Source organism: Oculina patagonica, chromosome 1 (assembly GCF_052425735.1).
Source record: "Oculina patagonica isolate OP01 chromosome 1, crgOcupat, whole genome shotgun sequence".
NCBI lineage: Eukaryota > Metazoa > Cnidaria > Anthozoa > Scleractinia > Oculinidae > Oculina > Oculina patagonica.
The window spans coordinates 14177320-14203538 of record NC_135758.1 but is presented as its reverse complement, the minus strand read 5'-3'; the positions used below and the strand labels follow the sequence as shown (position 1 = coordinate 14203538).

General features: G+C 36.7%; 2 protein-coding genes and 3 long non-coding RNA genes across 5 annotated transcripts; 2 read left to right on the top strand and 3 right to left on the bottom strand.

The window, feature by feature from the left end:
• Positions 1-3903: 3903 nt before the first annotated feature.
• On the bottom strand, positions 3904-5026 carry LOC144648849 (uncharacterized). The gene is made up of 2 exons (XR_013569788.1): positions 4698-5026; positions 3904-4130 (listed from the first exon to the last, which is right to left on the bottom strand). It is a non-coding gene; the product is annotated as an uncharacterized LOC144648849 (long non-coding RNA).
• A 2938-nt stretch (positions 5027-7964) lies between these two features.
• On the top strand, positions 7965-8725 carry LOC144648843 (uncharacterized). The gene is made up of 2 exons (XR_013569786.1): positions 7965-8153; positions 8526-8725. It is a non-coding gene; the product is annotated as an uncharacterized LOC144648843 (long non-coding RNA).
• A 1196-nt stretch (positions 8726-9921) lies between these two features.
• On the bottom strand, positions 9922-12646 carry LOC144648832 (uncharacterized). Its single transcript, XM_078508285.1, has one exon. It carries the CDS (start codon positions 12551-12553, stop codon positions 10160-10162), a length of 2394 nt encoding a protein of 797 aa, XP_078364411.1. The 5' UTR covers positions 12554-12646; the 3' UTR covers positions 9922-10159.
• A 1145-nt stretch (positions 12647-13791) lies between these two features.
• Positions 13792-21872, top strand: LOC144648821 (gamma-aminobutyric acid receptor subunit beta-3-like). The gene is made up of 10 exons (XM_078508276.1): positions 13792-13857; positions 14837-14909; positions 17316-17413; positions 17750-17817; positions 18123-18343; positions 18625-18707; positions 19046-19180; positions 19650-20005; positions 20232-20279; positions 20738-21872. The coding sequence occupies exons 1-10, from the start codon at positions 13839-13841 to the stop codon at positions 21011-21013; spliced, it is 1377 nt and encodes a 458-aa protein (XP_078364402.1). The 5' UTR covers positions 13792-13838; the 3' UTR covers positions 21014-21872.
• A 1194-nt stretch (positions 21873-23066) lies between these two features.
• Positions 23067-24612, bottom strand: LOC144648810 (uncharacterized). The gene is made up of 2 exons (XR_013569775.1): positions 24372-24612; positions 23067-23427 (listed from the first exon to the last, which is right to left on the bottom strand). It is a non-coding gene; the product is annotated as an uncharacterized LOC144648810 (long non-coding RNA).
• Positions 24613-26219: the final 1607 nt, after the last annotated feature.

Sequence of the window (26219 nt, the reverse complement as noted above, 5' to 3'; positions counted from 1 at the left end):
GATAGAGGGAGGGGGGAAAGGTGCTAGCAGGAGCCCACGCAGGCTACATCCACAGGTTCTTCTTTGCCTGTGTACAGCCTCCCTCTCCCACCTCGATTTTTTTAAGTTTGAGGGGAGTCAGGGGAGGGGGTGGCTGTGCCCTACATTCATGATGATTCTTTTCTCTTCACTGAAGATGTTGATAACTGGTCAAAGTAAAGTTAGATTACACTTAGCTTACTCAGTCCACTTGTCTTCTTCTTCTTTGGCATTTGTTGAACAGGTCAGGCCAGTGGGCGCTTGGTGGTGTCTGGGACGAGACGAGGAGCTGAGACCAATAAATTATCACTGCAGTACTTAGGAAACATTTTGCCAGAAATCATGCATGTTCATAATGAGCAAATAGTTTGCCGGAACATGTTGTTTCTTACCCTGTTTTCTTCAAAATCTTAGTTTTCTCCCTTCAGAATTGGCAGTATTGTAGTGTTGAAAGCATGCTGTGTTAAAACGGGACTATTGTTCCCTTTTGTTAGTGAGACTGCTTTTATGCGGACCCAAGCGGGACCGGGTTTTCTTGACACGACATACTGGGAAATTTTCCATGTACAGTTGAACCTCTCTAATACGGACACCTAAGGGACAGAGCAAAGTGTCCGTATTGTAAAGGTCACCACTTTAACGTCACTTTTGACTTCATTGACAGCTTAAAGTATTTAGCCGGTAACTCGAAATGTTCTGCAACGCAATGCTGTCGGTAAAAATGTTAACACCAAACACAAATCCAGAAACGACTAACATGAATAAAGCGTTACGTTTTTTTTTTTTTTTGTAACCACAAACAGGAAATTGCATTACGAACAAAATATTATCGCCTGATAACCGGAGTGTCCGTAATAAAGAGGTTTCCTGGCGCCAAAATTTAGGTCCGTTGTCCGTATTAGAGAGGGTCCGTATTATAAAGGTTTTTTCTAAAGAAAATATATGAGAATTTTGTTGGGACATCGGAGATTGTCCGTAATAGAGAGGTGGCCGTATTAGAGAGGTGTCCGTACGGAGAGGTTCGACTGTATTTCAATTGATTGCTTCTCTCCGTGGGTGTCTTTATTTCTTCTCCACTGATGATCAGTAGGTTTCAATACTATCAAGACTCACCTATCGCAGCATCGGATCGCTCACGGCCCGGTTGCATACATAAAGTAACTTAAGATGAAGTGGGATTTTTGCAGCTATTTCCTGTGTTCCTGAAGGTCTTCTTGCGCACTATTGTGGATAGATCAGCCGAAAGTGGATTAATAAAGTATGGGAAACACAATGTTGGTGCGAAAAAATCCCTAGGAACACAGAGAACAGTACGGTTACCTTAGGAACACAGAGAACAGTACGGTTACCTTAGGAACACAGAGAACAGTTACACAAAATCCCACTTAACCTTTTTTTATACAGGGCCCAGCAGCGTAAATTTATGTGACTCTCACTTTTACTGGCTATTTTTTATGGAACTCCTTTTTAGAGGTTGAAAATTTTTCCTTTTATTATTTTATTTAATTTAAACTTATTTTTCTACTTGTCATCATTATGTTAGTCTAAACGTGTCTCCGTTATTGGGCAAAAACTGTGACGGTAAAATTAGAGACGAGCTCCTGATCTGTGAATCAAAGGGCTCTATGAGTCACAACTGAATTTTTCGCAGAGGTTTGCCTTTATTTTCCGTATTTGAGTTAATTTATGAGTAGCAGTTGTCTTTATTACAGTCAAACCGGTATTATGCGGACACCCTTTATAAAGGGACAGTAGCCAGATATAGCCAAGGTCCCAGAATTTGGAAATTATATCTGTATTAAGCGGACGCGGACAACTACAAAGTTGTTGAGAAGGTCATTTTATTGTTAAAAACCTGCATTAAACGGACACTTGTAATTTGATTCTACCGTTCAACATGCCTAATACCGGAAAAATCTGACGGGGCCTTAAGATTGTCTGAGATATTGCTGGAGTATTCTCGGTCATGGAAACAAGGACCTCTCTATGGTCTAGGAAAAGTGGAAAAGAACAATACAGTGTTAATAAAGGTCGAATGGGCGCAGCTTGGTTTTGGAACCCCGAAAGCAACCGACTCGATCCACCAGGTCCGAAGGACGTATTCTCAAATACCTCACCAAGGAAAATCTCAAACTAAATAGTTAGTTACTGCACCAGTAATATGGAAAGTTATATGACTTTATATGGAAAGGGACTCTTAATTCACACCAGACCCTATCAAAATTGAAAAAAAATCTTGAACGTTTGGAAAGTAGTGCATAAGGTAGTTCTAAGAGTATTTTGTTCTAAATATTGATATTTTAATACAACCAAAATGAATCACACAAATGCAGCAACAAATAGAAATTAAATAAATGTTATTTTCTAAGAGGATAAACTTTTCACGAAAAAAAAAACAACTATTTCTTTCGCCATATGCACTTAAGCGTGATATCAAAACAGTAACCACGATCGAGGTTTAGCTGCTCAGTCGTGCCTCTTGATCATTCTCGTGATCATTCTCGTGATCATTCTCGTGATCATTCTCGTGATTCATTCGCGGGCAATTATCCCGTTTAATCTCAAGATAAGAAAAAGTCCCCAATTTCTTAGATGAAATTATCTTTTTCTTAGTTGTAGGCAATTTCAAACGTGCACAGGTTGGATCATGAACTACAAGAAAGAATCATATTCCAAGGAATTACTTTTCAGTAGAATGGAAAAGTACCCGACCTCCCAATCAAATCTAGAAATTCTTTTGGCTCATCACGTAAAGCACGCCATATGGCACAAAATACGTAGGAGGCTAATAATAAACAATTACCACTCAGTCAACAGAGAATTCCAGTCTCCGAGTGCACTCAGATTTCGTTTTACTTTTGAATCAAGGTATCTAAGCAACTGACCCACAGGGAGCCCTCACATCCGTTAATAATATGAATAAAAGATTAACCTACCTTAATCGCGCGCGTGTTTTGTGGCGGCCATTTTGAATTTTTAATACGCGCACGGTCTGCTAGTGCGAGGTCTGAAACCGATATTACGGAAGTCTGGGACGGGCGGCAGAATTCGTAAATTCTCGGAGGATCCGATCGCTCACCGAGGATCTCCGTAATATCGGTTCCAGACCTCGCACTAGCAGACCGCGCGCGTATTAAAAATTCAAAATGGCCGCCACAAAACACGCGCGCGATAAAGGTAGGTTAATCTTTTATTCATATTCTTAACGGATGTGAGGGCTCCCTGTGACTGACCGCGCCAAGATGTGGGGACAACGTTCTGAGGAATCTCGAATGCTTACGCTATTTCTTCATTTGATAATAAGGAACTAGCGCTTCAGACGGATAAATAAAGTTGCTTTACCTTTTTTTTTTTACGGATGAGATTTGACAAAATGGCAGATGTTTCCCCGACGATTTTACATATAAGTGAGCTTTGTCAAGTCGTGCAATTTGTGAAAATCATGCTGTGTTACCTGATCTTTTCTTCAAGTGTTTGATTTACCATAAAAGAAAACAAAAAATGGAGCAACTTAATTAAATCCGGGCTTATATCTCAGAGTTGATACCAGCTGGCGCATGATCCTACTACGGGTTTCATTATCAATAATTGTGATTGAAAATTTCTTTTCAAAATAAGGAAGGATATTTGCTTTACAGCCTAACTCATGATACCCCAATTACACCAAAGCTAAAACAAGTTTAAAAGCTGTTTATTTCAACATGGTTCAGTTAAAATTGCGTTGTTTGTCGATTTGGCACAATGAAAGCACAAATTAGAGTTTACTTGAACCCTAAAGTAAAATTGAGTATGTCAGTTTTCATTTACTGATTTTCATTTCGTTAAACCTGGTTTAACCAAACATGTTTTGCTGGTGTGAACGGGGTATAAGATGTCAAGACGCAGTTCTAAGACTTATGTTTATTTTTTATAATGTTTGTTAAGCATTTACCAGGGTTTATTTGTAAATTTACATACTGCCTGAAGAGATTTTCTTACTAAACTAATGTTAATGATTACTAATTGTTCTCTCTCTTTCTTCACTGGTGTTTCGACTCTTCTTCTAGTATTCGTATGCAATCCAACTTACGGGCGGCTGCGCGCACTCTTTGTTGGAAGTTCAGCGGGTTGTTCTAAAACGCGAAAAAACAGAACATTTTACACACTTCGCTTGTTTCACAACTTCTCGATATGTTGCTCGCACACACCAGGGGCTTATGTTTTTTCTCATTAAATTGGGGTTCGAGTATGATGTGACTTCACCGCCACGATTATCCTGTCAAGTTAATTTTTGAAGGTCAGATCATTAAACTTGGCTGCTTATTAACAAGGAATCCGTCAGCACCCAAGTAGTCGAAGGAGCTTTGTCGGACATATTAACTTTTTTATGTGCGGTACGGTATGACCTTCACAAGGAAGGAAACTTCAAACTAACATTTTACCAAGGTAGAAGAATTTCCAAGAAGTAAACTGAAACCGAAAAATGTCAAGGGGGCTAAGGATAAAAAATTTCAGCTGACAAACCTAAAAAATTTAGGCTCAATTTCTTAAAATACACCCCTACGTGTGATGTAACTCGTTAGCAAAACAGAAATCCCCAGATTTAATGGCCATGTGGGTATATTAGTCCGAAACTGAGTTTTATCATCATTATTACTAATAGTTTGAACAACGACTCAGACATTAACTTGCGTCTTTACCTTATTAATAACCGGTCCATTATGATTTTCTCTCTTTCCTTTGGTGGGACTAGGCCACAACCCTAAACCTACACCCTGACTGTCTTGTATGACGGACGCGACAAGCAAAGTGCAGAGCAATACATAACTAGACACTGATTTCATCCTTACGTGTCGTATATGCTGATCGTCTGTTAGGTTTGAGGATGTGCAAACTTGTCTTCAAACTCATTTCGCTGGATATTTATCGATACCTAGGGCACCGTTCAGTCGGCAGGAGATAATTAATTATGCCCTATACACAGAGTGTTGCCCATCAGTGTTTTCCAGAGGCTTTGATCTGAAGCTCCCTGCCGTGAACGAACAAAGCACAGCCAGGCAGCCATGTCCGTTTAAAGCATGTGATAATATCGACTCCACGTGCAAGATAATTAAAACCACCCACTAAATGGAGACGGATATTTGTTTTTTGGTCTTGAATGAATGTTCATTACCGGCAATTACTAATTATAAACCGGCGGTTCATCAGTTAGTGCGTATTTAGCACTTCAACTTCAGACAGGACAATAAAGTTTCATATATGATCTATTAATATACCTGACGATTCAGTGATTGATTGATCTCTCCGTCTTGTTGATATCTCCGTTCTTTATTTAATACGTTTTAAAAAAGTCGCGATGAATTGTATGCAATTGACGGGACATTCATTTCCTGTACTCAGTGACAACTCTCTAACCCCACCGTTAAGACTTTCAAACAACAGTTTTAATAACAAAGTGCCGGAACACCGAGTTGTTCTTAGTGATGCATTAAATAGTTTCTAAATGGAAATTTGAGAATCTGAAAACAAAGTCCCTATCCAGTATTGTATTTTAAGTTTGGTAAGAAAGCGGAAGATTTATATGTTCTAATTACACATGCCATTTATCAGGCGAACATCAGCGCTAGATGATAAGTAGCATTACTTATGAAATATATTGTTCTATAATACGCGCGCTGATTGGCTAGTTAGTTATTTTGCAGGAAGCTTCAAGAACGCTATGATGAAGTCACCTTGATTTTATAACTTTAAGAGAAAGCTTCCACTTTCTGTTTTCAGTCTGATGCGAAGACTTAAGTGACATAACAAGAACTCAAAAATACGTCTATAATCTAACATATCACATAGCGAGTCCGTAATTCCGTGATGAGGTTTTTGGACTACAGAGTAACATAAAAAGCAAATAATTGGAATAGCAGGTGCAAATAAAATCACGAGATTGTTTTGTATTTCCTATCAAAAAATTCTTATCTTCTCGAAGCGTCATTTTATTTAGAATACATACCGTTAATAGATAAGGAAATCCTCCCCCATATCATCCAACGGATCCCCTGCTGATCGTTAAAAGGATGACATGTAAAATGGAGACGTTATTTCGTCGCCATATATAGAAGATAATAGTTCCTCTCGTTTTTCATTATTATTATTTTCGATTAAAGGAGTCCATGATCCAATCCGTTTATATATCTTGTTTGATCTCTAGTGTTTTTGTCAAATACAAAACAAATCGAAAAACCGTTTAACAATTCAAACACGCGTTTCAGAAGATTGCAGGTAAATCAGGGGTCAACTGAATGACAGTCTCTGGTTTATTTTTTCTGGAACAATCTTCAACGCCAGCGTAAAGCCGGGGCTTCTTGAAAATTTGTTTCTTCTTTAACTAGGGACAATGAGAATGATGTATAACAGTAGTGACGTGTTCACATTGCACAAACTGAAGGATATGTTTATTTTGTTTTTCCTTGTAAAGGTGCATTGCTCAGCAGAAAACAAAACTGACAGAACTAAAAATAAAATACTGCCGGCCAGAAAGATCTGATCACAGCTTGAAAAATCGCAGTATGCAGAAATTGATGTGACTTAAACAAATTTAGCTGACGATAAGTTCTACATCAATCGAGAGCGAACGCCTGTCATTAATTTGTTTTCTTGTAGTTAAAATAAATATTTAGTTGCAAAGAAGTTTCAGATTGCTCTTTAATAAGAAAGACAATTTAACTCAGTTTCAGCTGTAGATACTGCATAGTGTCCCGCTGTTTACTAATTTGAGTTGTTGATCACTGGCATAAAACGTGCCGATGTTTTAGATTATTTTAATATCATGTATTATATCTTGACTTTAAAAGGCCAGACTCGAGAGGGAATGAATTATTAAAGATGAAGATAACGCAGGAAGCACGAACGAATGAATCAGCAAGCAACAAAAAAACTGCGTCTTAAATGGTCGTTATTTTATTTTCGCTTTAATTAGAGTATGATTTTTTTTCATCTCGATGTAAAGTCTATCTAAAATCAAGGACAACGAAAAAATAAACTTCAAGTCACTTAAGAGGTTGGTCGTAAACGCCTCTGCCAATTTGTAAGATGTTTGGGCTGAAACAGTGGCGCCTGTTTCAGGGACTGCATCAAATTATTTTTCGCAAAAGACTGCTTTTGCAACTCATAAAAGTGTTGGTTTTGTGGGTTCTTTGCATTCTTAACATAAGCAAAGTAGATATTTGTTCTTTTGACTGTCCCTCACATTTCCAAACTGCAAGTTCATTGCGTTTTAACAGAAGGTGTAAAACGACACCAAGACGAAAACAAGTGGTATTTTGAGTCTTCACAGAGTAGCCTCCGGAAGATTACAGCGTCAGATATCTGCAATAGGAGATGTAGGCAGAACTATAATTGGTGGATGGTTGCCTAGCACCAACCAATCAGTCACAGCCATTTATCCCACCAATCCTCCTGCCATAAACTGGTTTTCGGTCTTTCGAGTGGTAAATTTTATCTGTTGCTTTCGTTAAATTTTTGACATTGCTTATAAGAAAGAGATCTTGATTTAAAAAAATAAGCTTTATTTTTTCTTGAGAGAAAAAAAGAAATTGGACTCGTCTGCAAGCTCTTTCGTTAGATAAGTATGATACATACTACACTCTTAAGTCTATATCTAGCCACATTCTAAACAATGTGTCAATTATTATGGATTAGCGTGGGAACTCATTAAATTTACCGCAAACTGAAACTATGGCAATTATTTCAAGAAATAAAGGAAGTTGAAACTTAACACAGTGATTTATCTTAAACGTTGGTAAAAATAATTACTAGGAATCGATTTCTTCTCATCGTTATTTTCCTACATTCACCGACAAAGCCCGCTTCATATTTTATCTCACCAGGGATCATCCGAAAATACAAAATTATCCTCTAAGATTGAATTGCGTTTGAAATATTTAGGTATATATAAGGCACCTAGTTGTATTACAAACCATATCGTCTGTACGTTTTATCAAGAAACCCTGTGCTGCAGATTTAAATCAAGTGAAGTTGTAAGAATGAAATCGACTAGGCTGGCAGCTTTTTTCCTCTTTACCTTTGCTTTGATACTGTTGATGCCCAGAAGTGAAGGCTTTAGTAGCACAATACCAGGCAAAAGGAATACCTTCCCGAGAATGGTGAGTATTTTGAAAATAAGTCTGAAGAACATTTTAGCATTACATTCAGTAACCAGTAACATTCCTGCTCACAAACACTCTCTCCTGGACGGCTGCACAAAGTTCTAAATAGTATTACACACATATAATCAGTCACTAACTATATTGTTCCTCAATAATACTCTCGTCCGGGCAACGTCACATAGTACTGATACATCTTGGTTTAATCCATTTACGTAATGCAATTATTCCCTCTGTACGTTCTTCTATCCCAGGTTACAAACTGATCCTCACATTAACACCTCTTTCCCTGAAACACTTGAACCACAGGTCGTTTTCTGACTTTAATAAAACTAATTTCCTAACAAGAAGAATTTTGATGAATCATTTTAGGAGATTCCACAGAACTACCAGCGGAGTGTGTGCGCGGCTGCACGGAGCCTGGGTTGCAAGCGAGGACTGGAAACCGACTCTGACGACTGAGGAAAAGAAAGGTTCTTCGAGAGCATTTCTTGGATCTAAGTCGTAACATTCAGCGAAGGATATTAGAAACGATATGAAATAGTAGTGAAAGAATAAAATATGTTAAACGCTCCCGTTTGATGTTTTGATATATAAAGGTATTTGTTAGCTTCACCTCTTTAAGACCTGGTACGGAGTAATTAAACTAAAGGAAAATGCAATGTCTTGCGCTGCATTGAAAATCCAGTTCCACAACCACTCTTTTCGCTAATGTATTTTTCGTCAGTGTTGTGAAGAGTACTCGAGGGAAACCTGCGCTCGCGCGTGCGTCCCCGGATGCATGACCTGGTGCATCCATATTTGGTATGGATCAATTGTTCTCTCTACCGAGCAAAACGAAAGTACATTTGGGTTGAGGATTGTGTAAAGAGTAAACGCCTTCAAAAATACCAAGAATGGTGGTTCTATTGAATTGCTTTGTAAGGTTTATCAGTCCTTTCATCCGCTACTGAGAGGCTGTAAACAGTTTCTCGGCTGCCTTCCCAGGAATTCAGAACAATTATATAAACATATTTTTGCAGTACTATAGACGTTTTTTTTGGAATCCGCGGCTACGCATTTTTAAAAGTTAGTCACTATTTGCTATATTAAATGTAAAAAATGGCCAATGGTAGTTGCGTTGCATTGACAGGCCAATTAATGTTCGCTCTTGTTCGTGCAATGTTAATTGGACCATTCGTCTTTCACCACAATTTGTAATAAATAAGTGCTGCAAACAGTGGAAGCCAAGTATTCAGTTGAGGGGAGCGGGATAGAGTGGTAGATAAGGGATACATAGAGGGACAGATAGCCATGAAATCAAGTGGGGGCGTTATAAACATTTGGAAAACAAATCGTGTTTACTCTTCTTTTTCGGGTTCAACAGTTTCATGGTTTTATTCCATGCAGACGATATAAATCTTGATCCTGAGTTGACTAACTACAACTGATTAGAGGTTTTGAGATCCAACTTTTACTCTTTTAAGGAATATTTTTTAATATATTTTTCTAAAAGGGGAGTAGTTATAATGGCGTTTTCTTTTCAAATCTCCTTGTATGATTTAAAAAAGATTGGTCACGATCAAACATTTATGCAAAATAAAATAAATTGAAAATCAGTGAGACTTCAGACTAGTAAGCGTCACATACTCGAAAAACTTACTGGCGACAGAAAACAAAATGAACGCGATCCTAGTTTGTCACGATAGACAACGTTTTTTTAATTCGTTAAAAAACTACAACGAGAATAAATAAAATTCGTTGGCATTGCTTTTGCGTCTATGATTGGTTACTGTCGAAGTATTATTTTGTTTATTTGTGTAAGCCATATTATAACTGGTATTTTATAAATATTACGATAAATTATTACATAGAATTTCTATTAATAACACAAGATTCTGGCTGAGATTTTGTACAATTCAATTCGTGACCATCAACACAATCTATAAACTTTACATTGTTCATGTTGCTCATGCATCAATTTTAGCACATGGTTCACATTTCTGGACATTTGATGCGGAAAGGTCTTAATCATCTGAAATTTGTTTATCTGTACTTATTGCATTCGTACTACAGGATGTGTTTTCGGTGTTATCTTTACAAACCTGGTTTGTAAGAGAAACACACTTGTTCACAGACTCGCAGGCCGGTGTATCGGCTATTTGTTTACAATCTTCTTGCTGGTTTTCTCTCAAACCTTCTTGACTCGTGGAACATTCATTTTTCTCTCCTATGCAATATTCAGAACCATGGACGACTACAGAGGATTCCAGTTTTACTACAACTGGATTGATATCGAAAACTTCTGAAGTCACTTCCACTTTTGAGATTAGGCTTACTTCACTGTTAAAAACCAAATCATCTTCTTGAATTTCAGCGGATGTGCCAGGATGTTGCGCATTACAAGAAGATGAATCCTGATGCTCTGATGGTTTTGCTTTGCTCGTATTTTTGTTTCTATAAAGCATCAGCAAGCCATGAAAACAAGGGCAGTTTAGTGTGGCAACTGTTTGAACCACTTTCTTCACCTTGGAGCCAACTCTTGAATTTGTTATGTTCAAATCCTCAACTTCCTCTTCTGTGCGAATGACATCTTCATGTATATTATATGAATCAGATAAAGGCATCTGTAAATTCTGCACCTGTACATGTTCAATCTGTGAAGTGTGGTCATAGAGCTGCTTTTCATCTTGAAATACTTTGACTGTGCATAAAGTAACACATCCCCTTAGAAATACCCTCCTTATTTCGTCGCACTGTGCAATCAAGTTTATGTTCTCTTGTGTAACGTTTCGCATACAAATCATGTCAATACAGTTACTTTCCAATTTTATCTCTCCATTGATTCTACATTTGCTAAAATCTAAGTTATCTATTTCTTCTGCATTAATTTCTACCCGGGTGAAGATACAGTTGTTGGCGCAGAAAGTCTTCAGTCTTTTTTCTGCTGATACTCGCACGAAGCTGCAAGGCATATCGAGTTTCTGTTGGCCTACATTAAACATAAGGTGCTTTATTGCCTTGCATTTGATGTCGATTGAATTTATCCGCGGTAGGGAAATGTAAGCATCAAGAAGAACGTTGCATCGCACATCTATACATGACTCCGGTATTGTAATGGGGAACTCTTCCCTTAGGTTGTGATGATTACACATAAGCGATTTTAGTGTCGGGCAATGGACCTGAATGTGCTCCAGTTTGCAGAAATCTGTGATCCACAGACACAGTTCTGTCAAGACTCCACCGGCTTCCATTTGGGAAAATTGAAAATTCACAAGATGTCCTCTGACAGTGCAACGTTCAATTCTTCTGTTATGCTGTAGAACTTTTTCGATTGTCTCTGAAGTTAATGATTGACAGTTGGCCACCTCAAAGTGTTTGAGAGTCGTGGATGTGACATGCAGTGATTGCAGGTTTGCAAGAAAGTTTAGGAACAACTGCTCCAGCATTGAAGACACAACTTGAAGGGATTTCAAGTTAGCGCATCCACTTATGCTTAGAGACCTTAACTTGGGCATTGAACACTTTAAACGCACAATATTTTTCGCTGGTAAGTCATCCAACGTAAAATGTTCCAAGCTCTTTGAATCAAGATACTGATACCCTGTCATGCAGCGGTGAATAACGAGGAAGCAAAGTTTCAAATATCTTAATGATTTGAGAAGATTCAGTAACAATCGCAACTCTTTGTGGCCGATGGAAATATACCGAAGATCAAGCTTTGTTATTTTTGAAATGTACTTCGGTGATAACAGACACCTTAAAAGTTTTAGACTATTCCGGTTCATTGGAATATTGGCTTCACTGCTGTTATAAGCAGAGATTTGCAGTTCTTTGAGATTGAGATCGTTTAAAAATTCTACCAAAGCCTGTTCTGGCAATCGAAGCATGTTGATCGACAACTTCAATACTTCCAGTTGTGTGCACCTTACTTTGATTAGCTGAAGATGTCCTTGGTTAATCAGCGACACTGGTTGACCGAAGTTTTGAGTCCATTGGGTATTCGACAAATCCCAGAAACCATAAAGATTAAGTTCTTTCAGGTTCTCTGCGCTTCTGAAGGCCACAAACTGTTCAAGGTTCCAGGGAAAGGTTGGAATATCAAGACATGTAAGGTTTGTCATTTCCAAAGTTACCCGTTGTACGAAGAACCAAAAGTCACTGCCAAACACAACGTCCAGAGAAGCCACTCTCAAGCACTTGATAAATTCATCATATTCTCTTAAACACCTGAAAACGATGTTTTTCTCCTTTTCTGTTAGCTGAAGAGGCTTAAGATGGATGTGCTCCCAAAGAGAAGATGTCTTCTGGATAATTTCTTTCCATCGATGACAAACAACAGAAAATCTTGCGAGCCTGTCGTATACAGGGTGCAGAAAACCAAATATTTGAGTAAGTAGCTCGATTGGAAACTGTTTCATCGCAGCTGTAAATTATGCCGTTGTTCTTTGCATTTTTAACGTATATTGTTGTTGTCTTTTAAACAACACTTGTTAACCACACCATGGATAGTATCCATGACGACACGATTTTCTTATTGTTACGTCATCGTGTGTTCTAATGCACGCGCACGGTTGTTGTTTTATTTTTAAAATCAAGCACATGAAACAGGGTACGAAAAAGTGCATTCCGAAAGAAATTCAAACATCGTCGAAGGGGTTTTTACTGACTTATGTTTACTACAAAAAAATGAAACGATCTGTAGGCCAGTTTTTTGGCTGCGCGCGAAAATAAAACAGGCGCGCGCTTATTCTATGCTCATTTACCAGCCGCTGTTCGGGAAATGAGCCCACACTCCTTGGATTCAGTCCCTTGTGAGTGTAATGGCCGCCATTTTAGCGACTTAGTCAAAGTTTTTTTATACGGGTTATCAAACCAAAGATAACTGCTTCTGTAAATTATGTAGTTCTCATCTGTTTGTTGTTGATTTGTTCTTGTTTCAATGTCAAAAGCTCTATGAATCGCAACAGAGAGATAAACAGTAAATCTAATGCATAGCGAATAGCAAAGCGGCGAGCTCTTGAATTATTTACGAAAATAAAGGCGTATGGCGTATATTTGTTTACACGTTTCTCTTATTTATATACTTACGGCTAAATGTAGTACCTTTTAAGGAACCTTATTTGAAACCGACTCAATACAGAATAAATAAATTCATTGGGAAATAATATTCTCACAATAAATTATTAAATAGTTTGGTGCTGTGTGTCTATCTTATCACAGGATGTTGAGCGCAATACCGTTAGAAAAGATCAGTCACATTCAGTCCTACCGGCAGAATATTTTTCTTTAGGCTAATGTAATGGTTCTTTTTTCCTAATATTTAGGTCCAAAGCTACTCAGAATATCAATGGAACCTTCATTCGATCACTGATTTTAAACTAAAGATTATGGCTAAAAATGTTAATAACAGTTGCTATCTATTTTGCAGTAATGCCCATAAGACCTTTTGTTACCTAAGAACGATAATCATATCTGATACCTTTTTAAGCAGAGTAGAAGAATACTAATTGGATTTTTTTTGGTTGATATACGCTAACAAGTGTAGCTTCACACCTTATTGGTTTGCGGCTTCAGAGATTATTCAAATTAAAAGCAACAGCTTCTTATGCTTTGCACCTTTTTGTGTCGTGGTTTTCGGAATTAACCGAGAGGGATAAAGAACGCTCTAAATCAAAACTTGAAACATTTTGCAAGACGTCTTCGATGGGTTTATTCTTATTAGGTATGATGAACTTGCAGTGACATAATAATGTTCAATGTTTTAATGTACTGCAGCTTTATTCGTCGACTGAGTTTGAATTGTCATGATTTTCCAATGAATTTATTTATTTATTCTATATTGAGTTACATTAGCTTAGACTTACTATAAATAACCAAATGAATATTTTGCTTTCGTTCTGGTTAAAACACGAATTACTATTTACATGTATTGCAACCTGTAAATCCTAAGCTTTGCTTAGCCACACGATTTTTTTTATTACCTTTCATGTGGAAAAGTATTTGACTTGCACATTCATTGTCTTGCTAATCAAACTCATTTCCATATGAAAGGTTGCTCACCGGGAATCGTTTTGTAACAGAGGTAAATAGCTTATTCATTTTGTCCAGATTTAAAAACAACTCTGAAAAACGAGCTGCCAATTTTTACTGAACTGAAAGAAAAAGATGCACCGAATGCTAATGACAATTATTACTCGATGCATTTTTCTTTCTTTTCATGGATTTGCTGCAAATAATATTCTGCTGGTGCGTAGTTGTGTCCACTTCTGTGAAAAATGCCAGCTCGTTTTCCAGAGTTGTCAGAGAGCGACAACCTAATGTCCCTACTAGACAAAAAAAAAACTTGGTGATCGAACGATAAAGGAATTATTGAACTCGGTTATCGAAAAATCTCATGATTTGTCAATGTCTCCCAGATCAATTATTTGACTGCTCGCCACTGCCAAATCACGATATTTTACGCTACCTCGTCCAATAATTATTTTAATTCTCAAACATTGTTATTGCATTTCCGTCTTTCAAGTTGTCTCACAAAAAATACATTATGCTTTACAAGAATATATTACTTTTAAAATATTACATCTTTTATAGGCTATACCGCTTTTGATGGAGCTGAATAACAAAATGTAGGTTATAGCGCCTGCAAATTAAAATTTTATTCCCATAATTAGAATAAGTTACAGTTCAATGTTTTCTTCCAGGGCCTAACATGCAGGATCTAGCAACAGTAGCGGCCTTCGTCCTTTTGTTTTACCATGCAAACTTGGTATCCAGGTAACCGGTATTAAAGATAACACGTAATTTTTTTAAAAATTTTGAACATGCGAGAAATTAATTTACACATTTTTAACGAAAGCTTTTCGTAAGCAAACTACATTACAACAAATACACTGCTATTTTTTTGCTTTTGTTTTGAATGCATTAAAATAGCTTCACATAAAGGTGGTGTTTTTTGCAATATGTTTGTCATATTTTCCAGGTTAGCCAGTCTTCCGTAACTAAACTATAAAAACTAAAAGCGCAGAATAAGTTAACTAAAACGAATACTGAGATTCTAATAAAAAGGTAGTATTTTGTAATACTGTAAAATGTACTTTGAAGTGCTTACAGACTGAATTAAGCGTATAAGGAGCGATAGAAGGACACCATGTTTTAGGCTCTAAAATGAAGCAACTAAAATGAAGGGTAGCCAAGGTCCTTATGTCAAGAAAAAATCCCAAATGCAATTGAGAACACACAAGATCCGAATTAATTTCATGTAACGGCTAATACAAAAACCCGCGAGTAAGAACCTTTTTTTTTTTCAGGTTAGCCTAAACAAGTTCTTTCATAAATGGTAGTTAACACAAATTTAGGCTATTTGGGTTCTTAATAGGTTCATATTTTGTGAAGAAAAAAGAACTTTTAGTTGTATTCGGCCTATTCCTTGAAGAAAATTTGCATACCACATAAATGTTTATGTAAAAATGAAGCACTAATCATTCAGATCATAAAATTATTATATATATAGCGAGAATTTTAAGCAATAAACCTTGCAAATAGAATTCTATATTTGCTATATTTTCACATGTGAAAAAAGCGATACGTCCAATCAGCTTCGCGTATAGCTTTCTTCACATGTGAAAAATATAACCAATCAGCATCTAGACTAGTACGACTAAACCAATCACAGCGCGAGAATTTAAATGGTTTCCAACGAGGTTGAGAAAGCGAGCGGCAAGTTTGCTCTCGACGGCAGTTTATGCTTTGAAAACATAGAGCTCTACATGTTTTGTTTCTTTACAAAACTTTGCCTTTTAAGAACTTGATGGAAATGCAAGCCAACAGAAACACGCTAAGCAAAACCTAAAGAATACAGCAGTGATAAAAATCACTCTTCAAAGGCGAAGTGAAGACAGGCGAAGGCGAAGTGTCGATAAGTGAAAGCGAGTTGAAGACAAGACTTTCATCGGAACTTACAACACATCCACGGACTTTCTAAGAGTATTCAGGAACTCTTGGGATCGTCTTGGTAAAGTAAATTGTATTTTTTAATTGGATTTACGTCGTAATTATAGTTTAATTAACCGACTCCTTGTGTTGTCACAATTTGTTCAAAATTCGCCAGTTGATTCGCCAGTAGTTTATTCGCTTGTGGCGAAGTTTCCTCGATGCGATACGAAGTTTATAAATGTAACGCAGTGTGTTTATTTAAATAAAGTTCTTGCTAGGAGAGTTTGTCGCCAGTAATTTTTCTTTCATATTATTGAAATAGCGAATTCGCTTGTAAAGCAATGTGCATTTGCAGCTTTGTTTTCTCGCGCCGTAATAACTGTTGTATGCTAAAGGTTATAAACTGGAAAAATCGGCGTAAAGTGCTCAATGGTTGAATTCTCGTTATATATATAATAAACAAATTACAGCATAGAAAGTGCTTTGTACGGATTTTTATTCACTCGTTGCAAAACTTTGGAAAACTCACTCGTTCGCTACGCTCACTCGTTCGTTTCCCAAAATTTTGCAACTCGTGAATATAAATCCGTACGGCGCACTTTCTATGAAGTAATCTATATATATGTCTGAATTTATCAAAACCAGGTCAAGGAAATTTTAACCGTTTTAAGCGCAAATCGCTGTAAACGCGTTTTTTTCTCGCCAGAAACTATCTCCAAACTCGATGATATAAAAACTAAAGGGAATGTCAGTCTTTTTTCTCTTCTCCTCTCTTTTCTCTACCTTTCAGCGCTGTATTTCTTTTCCCCCTTTCTTGTGGCGTTTTAAGGCAATTCGCGCAGTAACGTACTTGTTCAAGAATACTGACGTCACTTTTCTTTGACCCGGTTTTGATAAATTCAGACATATATACATGTACAATTATGCCTGGTCCAAACTCATTTTTCCAAAAGTAAACATTTTTAATCAATTTTAGAAAACAAGAAACTGTTTCCAAATTTGAGGCTAAATAGCTTCTTATAAAAAGGGGATCTAATTCGCAAATTTTAGCCTAACAGGTTCTTAAATGTTAGGTTCTTAATCGCGGGTTTTTACTGTATACGAAAAAAACTGTAAATAAACATCGTGACTCGTCCAGCTCCTCCGTTACATTTCTATGACCGGGAATTTAATGGAACTGACATACACAAGTCAAATTGACTATTTTTCAAAAATTAAAACTGTTACAATTGCTTTTCTATTTCTTAGTGACAACTCAACAAATGCTATCGAAGATGAAGTTGCAAGAGTAATCATGCGGCTTGTAGAAGACGAGAGTCATAAATTTATGCGACCAGATGCGGGAGGTAAAGCAGTGAAGTATATGAACTAATCAGGAAGCCTGATAATTCACTAGTGATTCGACCTATCATCTTTTTAAAACAGCGAAGTAACTTTCAAAAATGTTAAAATTTTGCCTAACATTTATATATCACTGTTTTTTTTTCTAGTTACAGTATAATTGTTATGTCTCCTGTCAGTCCGCTATACAATCTTCTACAGTAATGTTTGAGGTCATGTCTTTCGAACGAGAGCAAATTTAATCACATAACAGCAACTGCAAGTTTTCTTGAGTATATAATAAAGGGACATTGGCCAATTACCTTTTAAGTCGCTTATACTAAAATGATTTTAATTTCCAGGTGAACCAACAACTGTCAAAGTAAACATGGAAGTAGTTTCCATATGGAATTTCCAAGAGTCGGACATGGTATAACGCAGTTTTGTTTAATAATAATCAAAGATCTGTATTTTGTATTAATTGTATCTTCAATATGTTAATTGCAAATTATTTCAATTTTTTTTATCATGTAAATAGTTTTAGTTTTTTGTTTAGGCACGCTGTAATTTTATCATGTTTAAATAAATGGTCATAAATGCTTTTATTATTACGATTATGATTATGATTATGATTATGATAATGATTATGATTATGATTATTATTTAAAACTAGCTTGTTTAAATTTTGCTGGCTGTAACCATCTGTGTTTGCTATATATATATATTATTTCGCAGTCTTTCGCTCTAGAGCTGTACTTCCGCCAGTACTGGCAGGACGTCAGATTATCCTACAAGAAACCAAACAAACAGATCCGTTTACCCGGCAATGTAGCTGACAGACTTTGGCAGCCTGATACTTACTTTGAAAACAGCAAGAAAGGAGAGCTGCATAAACTAACTGCTCTAAACAAGGTTATGGTAGTTAACCCTGATGGCGGAGTATTTGTTAGTACGAGGTATATAAATGATATTAAACAGTTATTTTATTCGCATTAGTTGGATATGAGCGACTATAGCTACCCCATACGAGCACTAGTTCACATATACACATGTATGTATTTAAAAGAGAAAACAGATGATTTGCTGCATTAATTGTTTGTTAATTGCATAGACAATTTAAAACCAATCTTTACAGCTTTGCTTTATCCCAGTTTAATGTATACTGCACTGCCAGCTAAGAGTATGTTCGTCGGATCTTGCATATTACATCTTTAATTGTTTAATTTTTTTCTTCCAGGATCACTCTATCGTGTTTATGTGCTATGGACTTTCGCAACTTTCCAATGGATCGTCAAGTTTGTCAATTAAACTTCTTAAGTTGTAAGTGCAGTGTAGATTGTCGCATTTGTGCAAAGTGTCAGCTGACGGTTTTCTCGCACGGAGAAATGCAGTGTACTTTATACCCATAAAAGACCCAATTTTAGTGTAAAATACTGTATACCCAATTTAAAATCCCCCTGTATACCGTATACCTAAAAACCCTGGCTGACCCTGGAAATTTGACCCCTAGCTTCGGTTAAGTCTGGCTATTTCTTACTCCTTGTGTACAATCCCATGCATACTTACCTTATTTTACCTCGGAGCTATTCTTTTAAAAACCTCTTCCTATGCATATTTTATTCATGCTTATAATATTTTTCTGCGTTTGTATTCCTTAGATTCCTTCACTGCAAAAGATATTATATACGATTGGAAAGGAGGAGAAAACGTCACTTGGTCAAAAAACCTGGAAATTGCTCAATTTTCCCTTAGCTCGGTGACTGTCCAAAGGAAATACAGATCTTTTTCACTTGGTAAATGGTTAAGATAAAACTCATGTTGGGATACTTTACGAAAAATTCGTGTACCAAACGTGTATCGAGATGTGTAGCAATCTTGCTTTTCCGAAGCTTAATGAGAAGTTGAGCTTTGGAAAAGCAAAATTGCTATGTGTCCGAGTATACTTTAATTGGTATGATATTAAAATTTCAGACTGTTTCGGATTGTTTAGAAAGTACTGAATTACTTTGTCCACTCATATTATACGGCAAATTCGAGCAAATCGTGCTATTTCGGTACGTTTGGTGCGAGACGCACTGCTGCCAGTCTCTTCAGTTAAGTTTTGACAAACTCGCAACAGCGAATCGGTTTTTGAACTCACCGACCACAATGTTAACCCTTTTTAAAACGCGTCCTTTAAAAGAGCATTTGAAGTTGTGGACAAACATTTAATTGCAAAACAGGAATTTCCTTATCACTAATATATCTGTTTTTATTTCGCAGGTAATTACTCTGTTCTTGGGGTGACATTTGTCTTCACCCGACGCATCGGTCACTACCTTACCAGGGTGTACTTTCCTGCTATACTTATTGTTTTGATGTCATGGCTCTCGTTCTTCGTCGACCGTTCGTCAGTTCCGGCTCGGGTGTCGCTCGGTATTACGACAGTTCTTACGATGACGACACTGTTAATTGGAATAGGTCAGGGCTCTTTGCCGATGGTGTCGTACGTCAAGGCGGTGGATTGGTACCTTATCGTCTGCTACTCTCTTGTAATTGGTGCCTTTGCAGAGTATGTACTTGTGAACTACATTGAGACAATGTCAAATCACCAAACAGAAGGATCTAGCCATGAAGCGGTGAGCTTTTTAGATCTGTTGGCATGTAGTTTCATAATACATAGCTTCCCACGTGGCGTGCACAGTGTAACACACTGTTAAATATCTTGTTTGCTCCCAAAACAACAGAAATGGAAAATATTTTCAGTATTGTATTAATAAGCGGAAAGGTACATTAGACCCACAATATGTAAGAAAACGTAAAATTGTAATGATTTGTCTTGTTGTCTTTGTATTATTTCTTTAGCACAACCGTACAAAAGCCTTTGGAAAAAACAAAGTAGTCTCAATTCAGGTAAAACTATTGACAAATAATACTTATGCATACTCCTAACATATCTATCATACTTCTAACATACCTATCAGTACAATGCCAGGTACCATTGCTGTATTACCGCCGGAATGATCCTGCTACAAGAGAAATGGCAATGGCTTCCCAGCAACATTCATTGTTTCTTAGGTTTATTGCTTAAAGCCCAAATAAGACTTTCCTGTCTTATTTGTCTCAAATAAAGTGTTTAATAATTTCTCGTATTTAATTTGGTCGAGCGATGCCTCTTCTTTGTACTTGGAGATACAGCTATTTAATTTATACTCCTGAATCCCCTTTTAAAGATCCTTTCCGGCATCCTAACCAAGTGAGTGGGGAGTGGGTACTACATCAACCTCCATCATCCATATAATCATGAACTGGAATTAGTTCAAGCGAGAGAAAAAAAAGTAGTACCTAACTTAATGATTTATAAAACTTAGTTGCAGACTTCCGTAAAAGGGACCGACCTTACAGAAAGTGATCTCATCACGCATAAGTCAAGACTGACAAGTCTACATGAAGATATTGACAACGAGAGAAGACTCGTGCGACATCACAGTTTATTTAACTTGTCACGAATAAAATCTTTGCTAAAGGAGCGCATGACATACATGAAATACAGTTCGTTTGATGAGCTCGCAAAAATAGTTTTCCTCGCTATCTTTATTGTGTTTAACGGGTTTTATTGGTGGTACTTCATATTTGTTGTGACGTAAAGTTTTGTGTTTCGTAATTGAATAGCTAGGCGTCATAAATCCTTCCACGATAACACAAAACAGGGGCACCCAATGCATCATTCCGGTGAAAATCTGTTCAGAAGGCCTGTTATGCCCTCAGATTTTCTTTAGTGAAATGCTACCTCGAACTTTTGTAATATGGGAAATATAAAACCTGTTGTTTTCGGAGAAGTAAAAATGTTGTTTTGGGTACTGAATAACGCCACTACGATTTTCGGAAAGGTAACAGCTATAAAATCCGAAAAAGACTTAACTGTGTTAGTGTACACAAATATCTCTTTAAACGACCCTTAACGACACACACACACACAAACAGTAAAACCACATTCCAACACTTTTGTCTTAATTTCTTCTTTGGGTGCTCCTGACAAAATTTGACTTTAGAGCATATCTTTGTTAATGTCTCGGTCCAAAATATTAAATCAATTCAAGATACGGTAATGGTTTACTGCAGTTTAAGGTAAGAAACCTATTTTTTTGATTTTAAGCTATTATTTTAAACAGTGAGAGCTTTAAAGAGACAATGTTTTAAAAGGAAAAATACTCCTAAAAATACTGGAAAAGATCGAATATTACACATATATGTTGTGTTTGTTATATTAAAATAAAATTTTAAAGAAGGACGTCTTAAGGATTGTTTGTTTAAGGTTAGAAGCCCTGGTCTTATGATGGTAAGGGATTTTAGGTGTGTTACAACTTAACTAGGGGATTAAGCTTATATCTGGGAGGCGCTTAAGCGGCATTAAACCCGGTTAAAAATAAGCTGGCAAAAAGGTCTTTGTAAGAAAGACACCGCTTCTGGCCAAAAAATTCGCCGGCGGATTGCACTCTATATGCACACGTATTTGTTGCCCATTTCTATTTAAAGAACAATGTTCTTTGTTTTAAGTAATGATATATGGAAAAGTTGGACGGGGGCAGCTGCTAATATAAAAGGGTGGAGGGAGTTTTGAGGGCAGCGTTGTTACAACATTTTCAATTTGAATTTTAAAGGTAACTTTTCTAATAAAGTCGTTGATGTTTATTCCTTTTTTAAATAGCTTTTGTGTATATAATTAGTATTAAAAGCAAATAAAAGCACAGAATTAAGTTTCCTTTTCAATTTATGTCAGCCTTGGGAATGATTCTCTGGTTATATTCCGAACAGATTTTCGAGATGTCGAGATTACGAGAAAGAGGTGCCATTTGATTTGGCCAATGGCACTTTAGGAATTTTCTATACCGTAGAAAGGTAACTCTTTTTTGACAACACTATTCTGTAAATGGAAGGAGCATATAATTCTCTAATCTTTAAAAATAGAAAGAAACCGACGTGTTGTCATCATCAAATGGCAATACGTCGAAAGCGTTTGGTTTCTTTTAAAAATGTTAGAACTTTTCAGCATTGTTAATAATATTTTTACCTTTTTAGTGAATAATATATCAACTTGCTATCTTTGCAAACAATTTTTACACGACTGAAAAGGTGTCTAATTGAATTTCTCTACTGAGATTGTAAGTCTCGTGTCCATTTTAGACCAGCCTTTATCTCTTGATTATCTGTGTTAATAAGAAGCCAGAGATTCCCCTTGTGTTTGGACATCCTATAAGTCATCCCGAAATTTCCCTCGTAATGTAAAGTCGTGTTACCGTCAAGAAATTTTCCCCCGTCCGCGTGTTACTTCATGTAAGTTCATGAAATGTCCCTGGGTGCAACGCTATTTAAAGCGTCACGAACTGTCTTCTGATCTGTAATTTTCTAAAGTTTAAATATGGTGTTGCCTCGTGAGTTGAGGTGGCCTATGTCTAGTAGCAACGCGATTATTAGCTTTTTGGAGCTTCTGGGAAATATAAATTAACCCTTGTACAGCTTAGTAACGTGTTACAACACAAGACAATCAAGGTGTTGGTTTTTTGAAGATATATTTTTTTTGGTAGGTGAAGATATGGGCACCGAGAGAGTAGGACAAAAACCAGCCGCCGGCAGGGCTCTAGCGCAGACCTGTCGATTCCCATTAGGTCAATCATCATCATCATCATCATCATCATCATCATCATCATCATCATCATCATCATTTTATTAACCACTTTATGATAAAAATATTACAGCAATAATTATGGTAAGGCAAGAAGACCTCCAATCATTTGGTAAACAAACTGCTCCACTTACAATAAATAGTAACAAATCAAAAGTACGGTTTTAATTGTTTTAATTTTTTTGCTAGAATAATATTTTCTTTCCAACGGTTCTTGTCAGGTACACTTTTTACTGCATTTTTCCTCGGCTTCATCTTGATTCATTGATCAGCATCCGTGGCCATGGGTTCGGTTCTCGTCACCAGTCCTAAGACTCGCCGACAATCCAGATGTTTAGCGGCTGCGCACACGCTCCGTTGATAGTTCCTTAAAGACTCCTGAGAGAAAATGGAAATAACACCAGGCATCTTAAACATTGCATCAATTTATCAACAACTTTAATTTGGAATGAAAGATTTTACTTAGTGTTGGAGTCTCTCTGGTAGCAAAGTGAAGACTTTGAGGAATAACCTACTATTAAAAAATCTGTTATTGGATTCATTTACTTGATAAACGTTTTCAAATTCACCGTAATAGTATTAAAGTCAAGTTTAATAACAAGCTGGATTTTTCAACGTAGACTTTTGTTAAGTTTTGCATGTTTTGCGAAAAGTAAGAAGTTAAACTACTTTAAAGTTGATCATTTAGAAAAACTGAACTAGCAGATTTGCGAAGCCAATAGTGCATTTATACCTTTGGAAGATAGATACACCTATTACCTCAAAGTTCCCTTGAAAGGAAATTGGCATCTAACCGTTTTTAGGTCTTCAGACAGTGACTATGATAAATGGGTGAAAACGGAACGTCTGGCATCCAGTAATTAAGCTTATTTGCTTCTCTGCCGTTATTAACAGTCACCCTACAGACAGTTGAAATATTTTCAGCTTTGAATCATTTTCGCTTACTACTTGTTTTGTTTGCTTACGCTTGTTTGAAAGACACGAAAGAAATCTTGCTGCCAATAATTGATACACCTCGCTGAGGCTAGTTTAATTGTATTAAAAACTTACTCATTTGCTGCCCTCTCACGTTCTTGTGCTGATACTTCTCAAGTCGAAAATATAAATCGCACTTGCGCATTTTCTATGCGGTAAATTCTACATATGACTAGTAGAATGACGTTAACTTTAACTTTTTTAAGTTTGATTATAAATTTTTAACTTTCTTCAGTTGCAGCGGATAAAAAAACCCCGAAATCATTGAAGCCCAGCATTATCACTAAACCGTTAATCAAAAGCATATCCAGCCCGGTTCGTACTACATTGATGTTTGTTTTACTGACCTTGGCTATCACCACCCGCTTGCCCGGGATTGGTCCTGTAAAACCTTCAACTTCTTTCACGAGAGTCGCCAACAAAAGAATGCAGCAGAAGAAACTTACTGAGTTCATTTTGACACTGAACTTGGTTAAGGTTTTTTTTTTCAGAGGTCTTTCAGAGTTACCACAGGCGATAACAAAGTCGCGATTGACTTTTATTGCTTATCTTTGATAATCACTGACGCCAGTATTTGACAGGATTAACTACCCACGTTCACTAAGAAAATGCTTATCATGTGCAAGCAAAAGCTTTTACTCATATTTTAACCATATAATTATATACCTAAATCTGTCATCGTTAAATTAAGGGTTATCGGTGGTGCCTTAAAGGCGAAATGCATTATTTCAGTCACCCGCAGTTCTTATTGAACCGGTGGCAGCAAAAAGACAAATTAGCGGGGGATAAATTTTCACAAATAATCTAAACTGCCGGGTAACCCGCTGGACTGGTTTTAATAAAACGGTATTCTTCCTCGTGTTTTAACAATCTTAGAATTGTTTTTAGCCCTACTTGTCAGTATTGTCGCTTTATTGTTCAATTTTAGTTTGCGGGCCAGATGGCGTTTGTTCTACTCTTTAGTTTCTCAGTTGGATAACTGCTCAACAAAGGCGCCGAAAAATAATTGCCTTTGGTCGGTTTCAACCTTAACATTCAAAGTTAAGTTGATCTCATGTTTTGTGATAATATAGAACATACTTATTTTCAGACAGAAACTTCCTAGAGAATAAATTCCAACCATCCGTTGAATGCAATTGTCCGGGAAAGATCAATACAAGACAAAAAGTATAATAACTAAAAACACTGTCTCACCTGTTATTTTTCATGTAATGTTTTAAGCTCTCAGATCTCACAAAAATTTAAAACACTTCGTCAAACTGAGCGTTGACTGATCACTGTTTTTTTAACTGACGATTCCTTAGTATTTACGCTGAAATTGCAAACTTGAAAGTTTGCTCAACATGAATTTTCAGTTTGTTTCTATTCATTTGTTAATTTATTAGCCAAGCACCATTGTGGAAACTTATAACTCAATAGCCCTCGATGTTTAGCGGCTTTACTCTTTGTGATCTTCTCTTCCGATTTTCTGGTCTCATCGCATAAGGCAGGTAATAAATATCATAAGGCGAAAATGGGACAAACTGCTAGCTCTACAAGAATTTCAAATAAAACAATAGAAAAAATGAAGATTAAACTGCATAGTTATAGAAAATACCCCAATCTAAAAGCTACAGGTATTTTCTATCGCGTGTTATAGTTTATAATATTGCGTTATATCTTTAGAACGTAATTAATCGCTTCCAGGTTCGCAAATATTACAGAGAACCGCCCGTTTATCAAAGTTCACATTTATCAAAGTGTCCAAAAACTTGTCAGTGAATACATGTCGCAGTATATGTTTAGAGTAATTGTGTTGTCGGTGATTCGTTACTTCTTGCCTGCTAAATCCTTTTTTTCTGAATCAGTACTAATCCAGCAGTGTTCGGCTCGATAAACAACCGACCACCAGGGTTTTGAACAACAACTTGGCTGGTTGATTTCTTCAGATGACGTGCGCTATCGGTTAATATGTAACTCATGAACTGATGCTCCTTTAAACATAGTTTCCTTACAGTTTTCGAAGCGATCAAGAAGAAACAGCTTTACTAATATAGAGGAAACAGCAGTAACTGTTCATTTATAAATCAGTTGACTTTACAATGCGTGAATATACAGGAGAGGGTATTTTCATACCTTGAACCTGGGTTTACTGCATTTATTTACAACTTGTACAGGTTATCATCAATCTTTGAGTCGCCATATTGAATATTTTT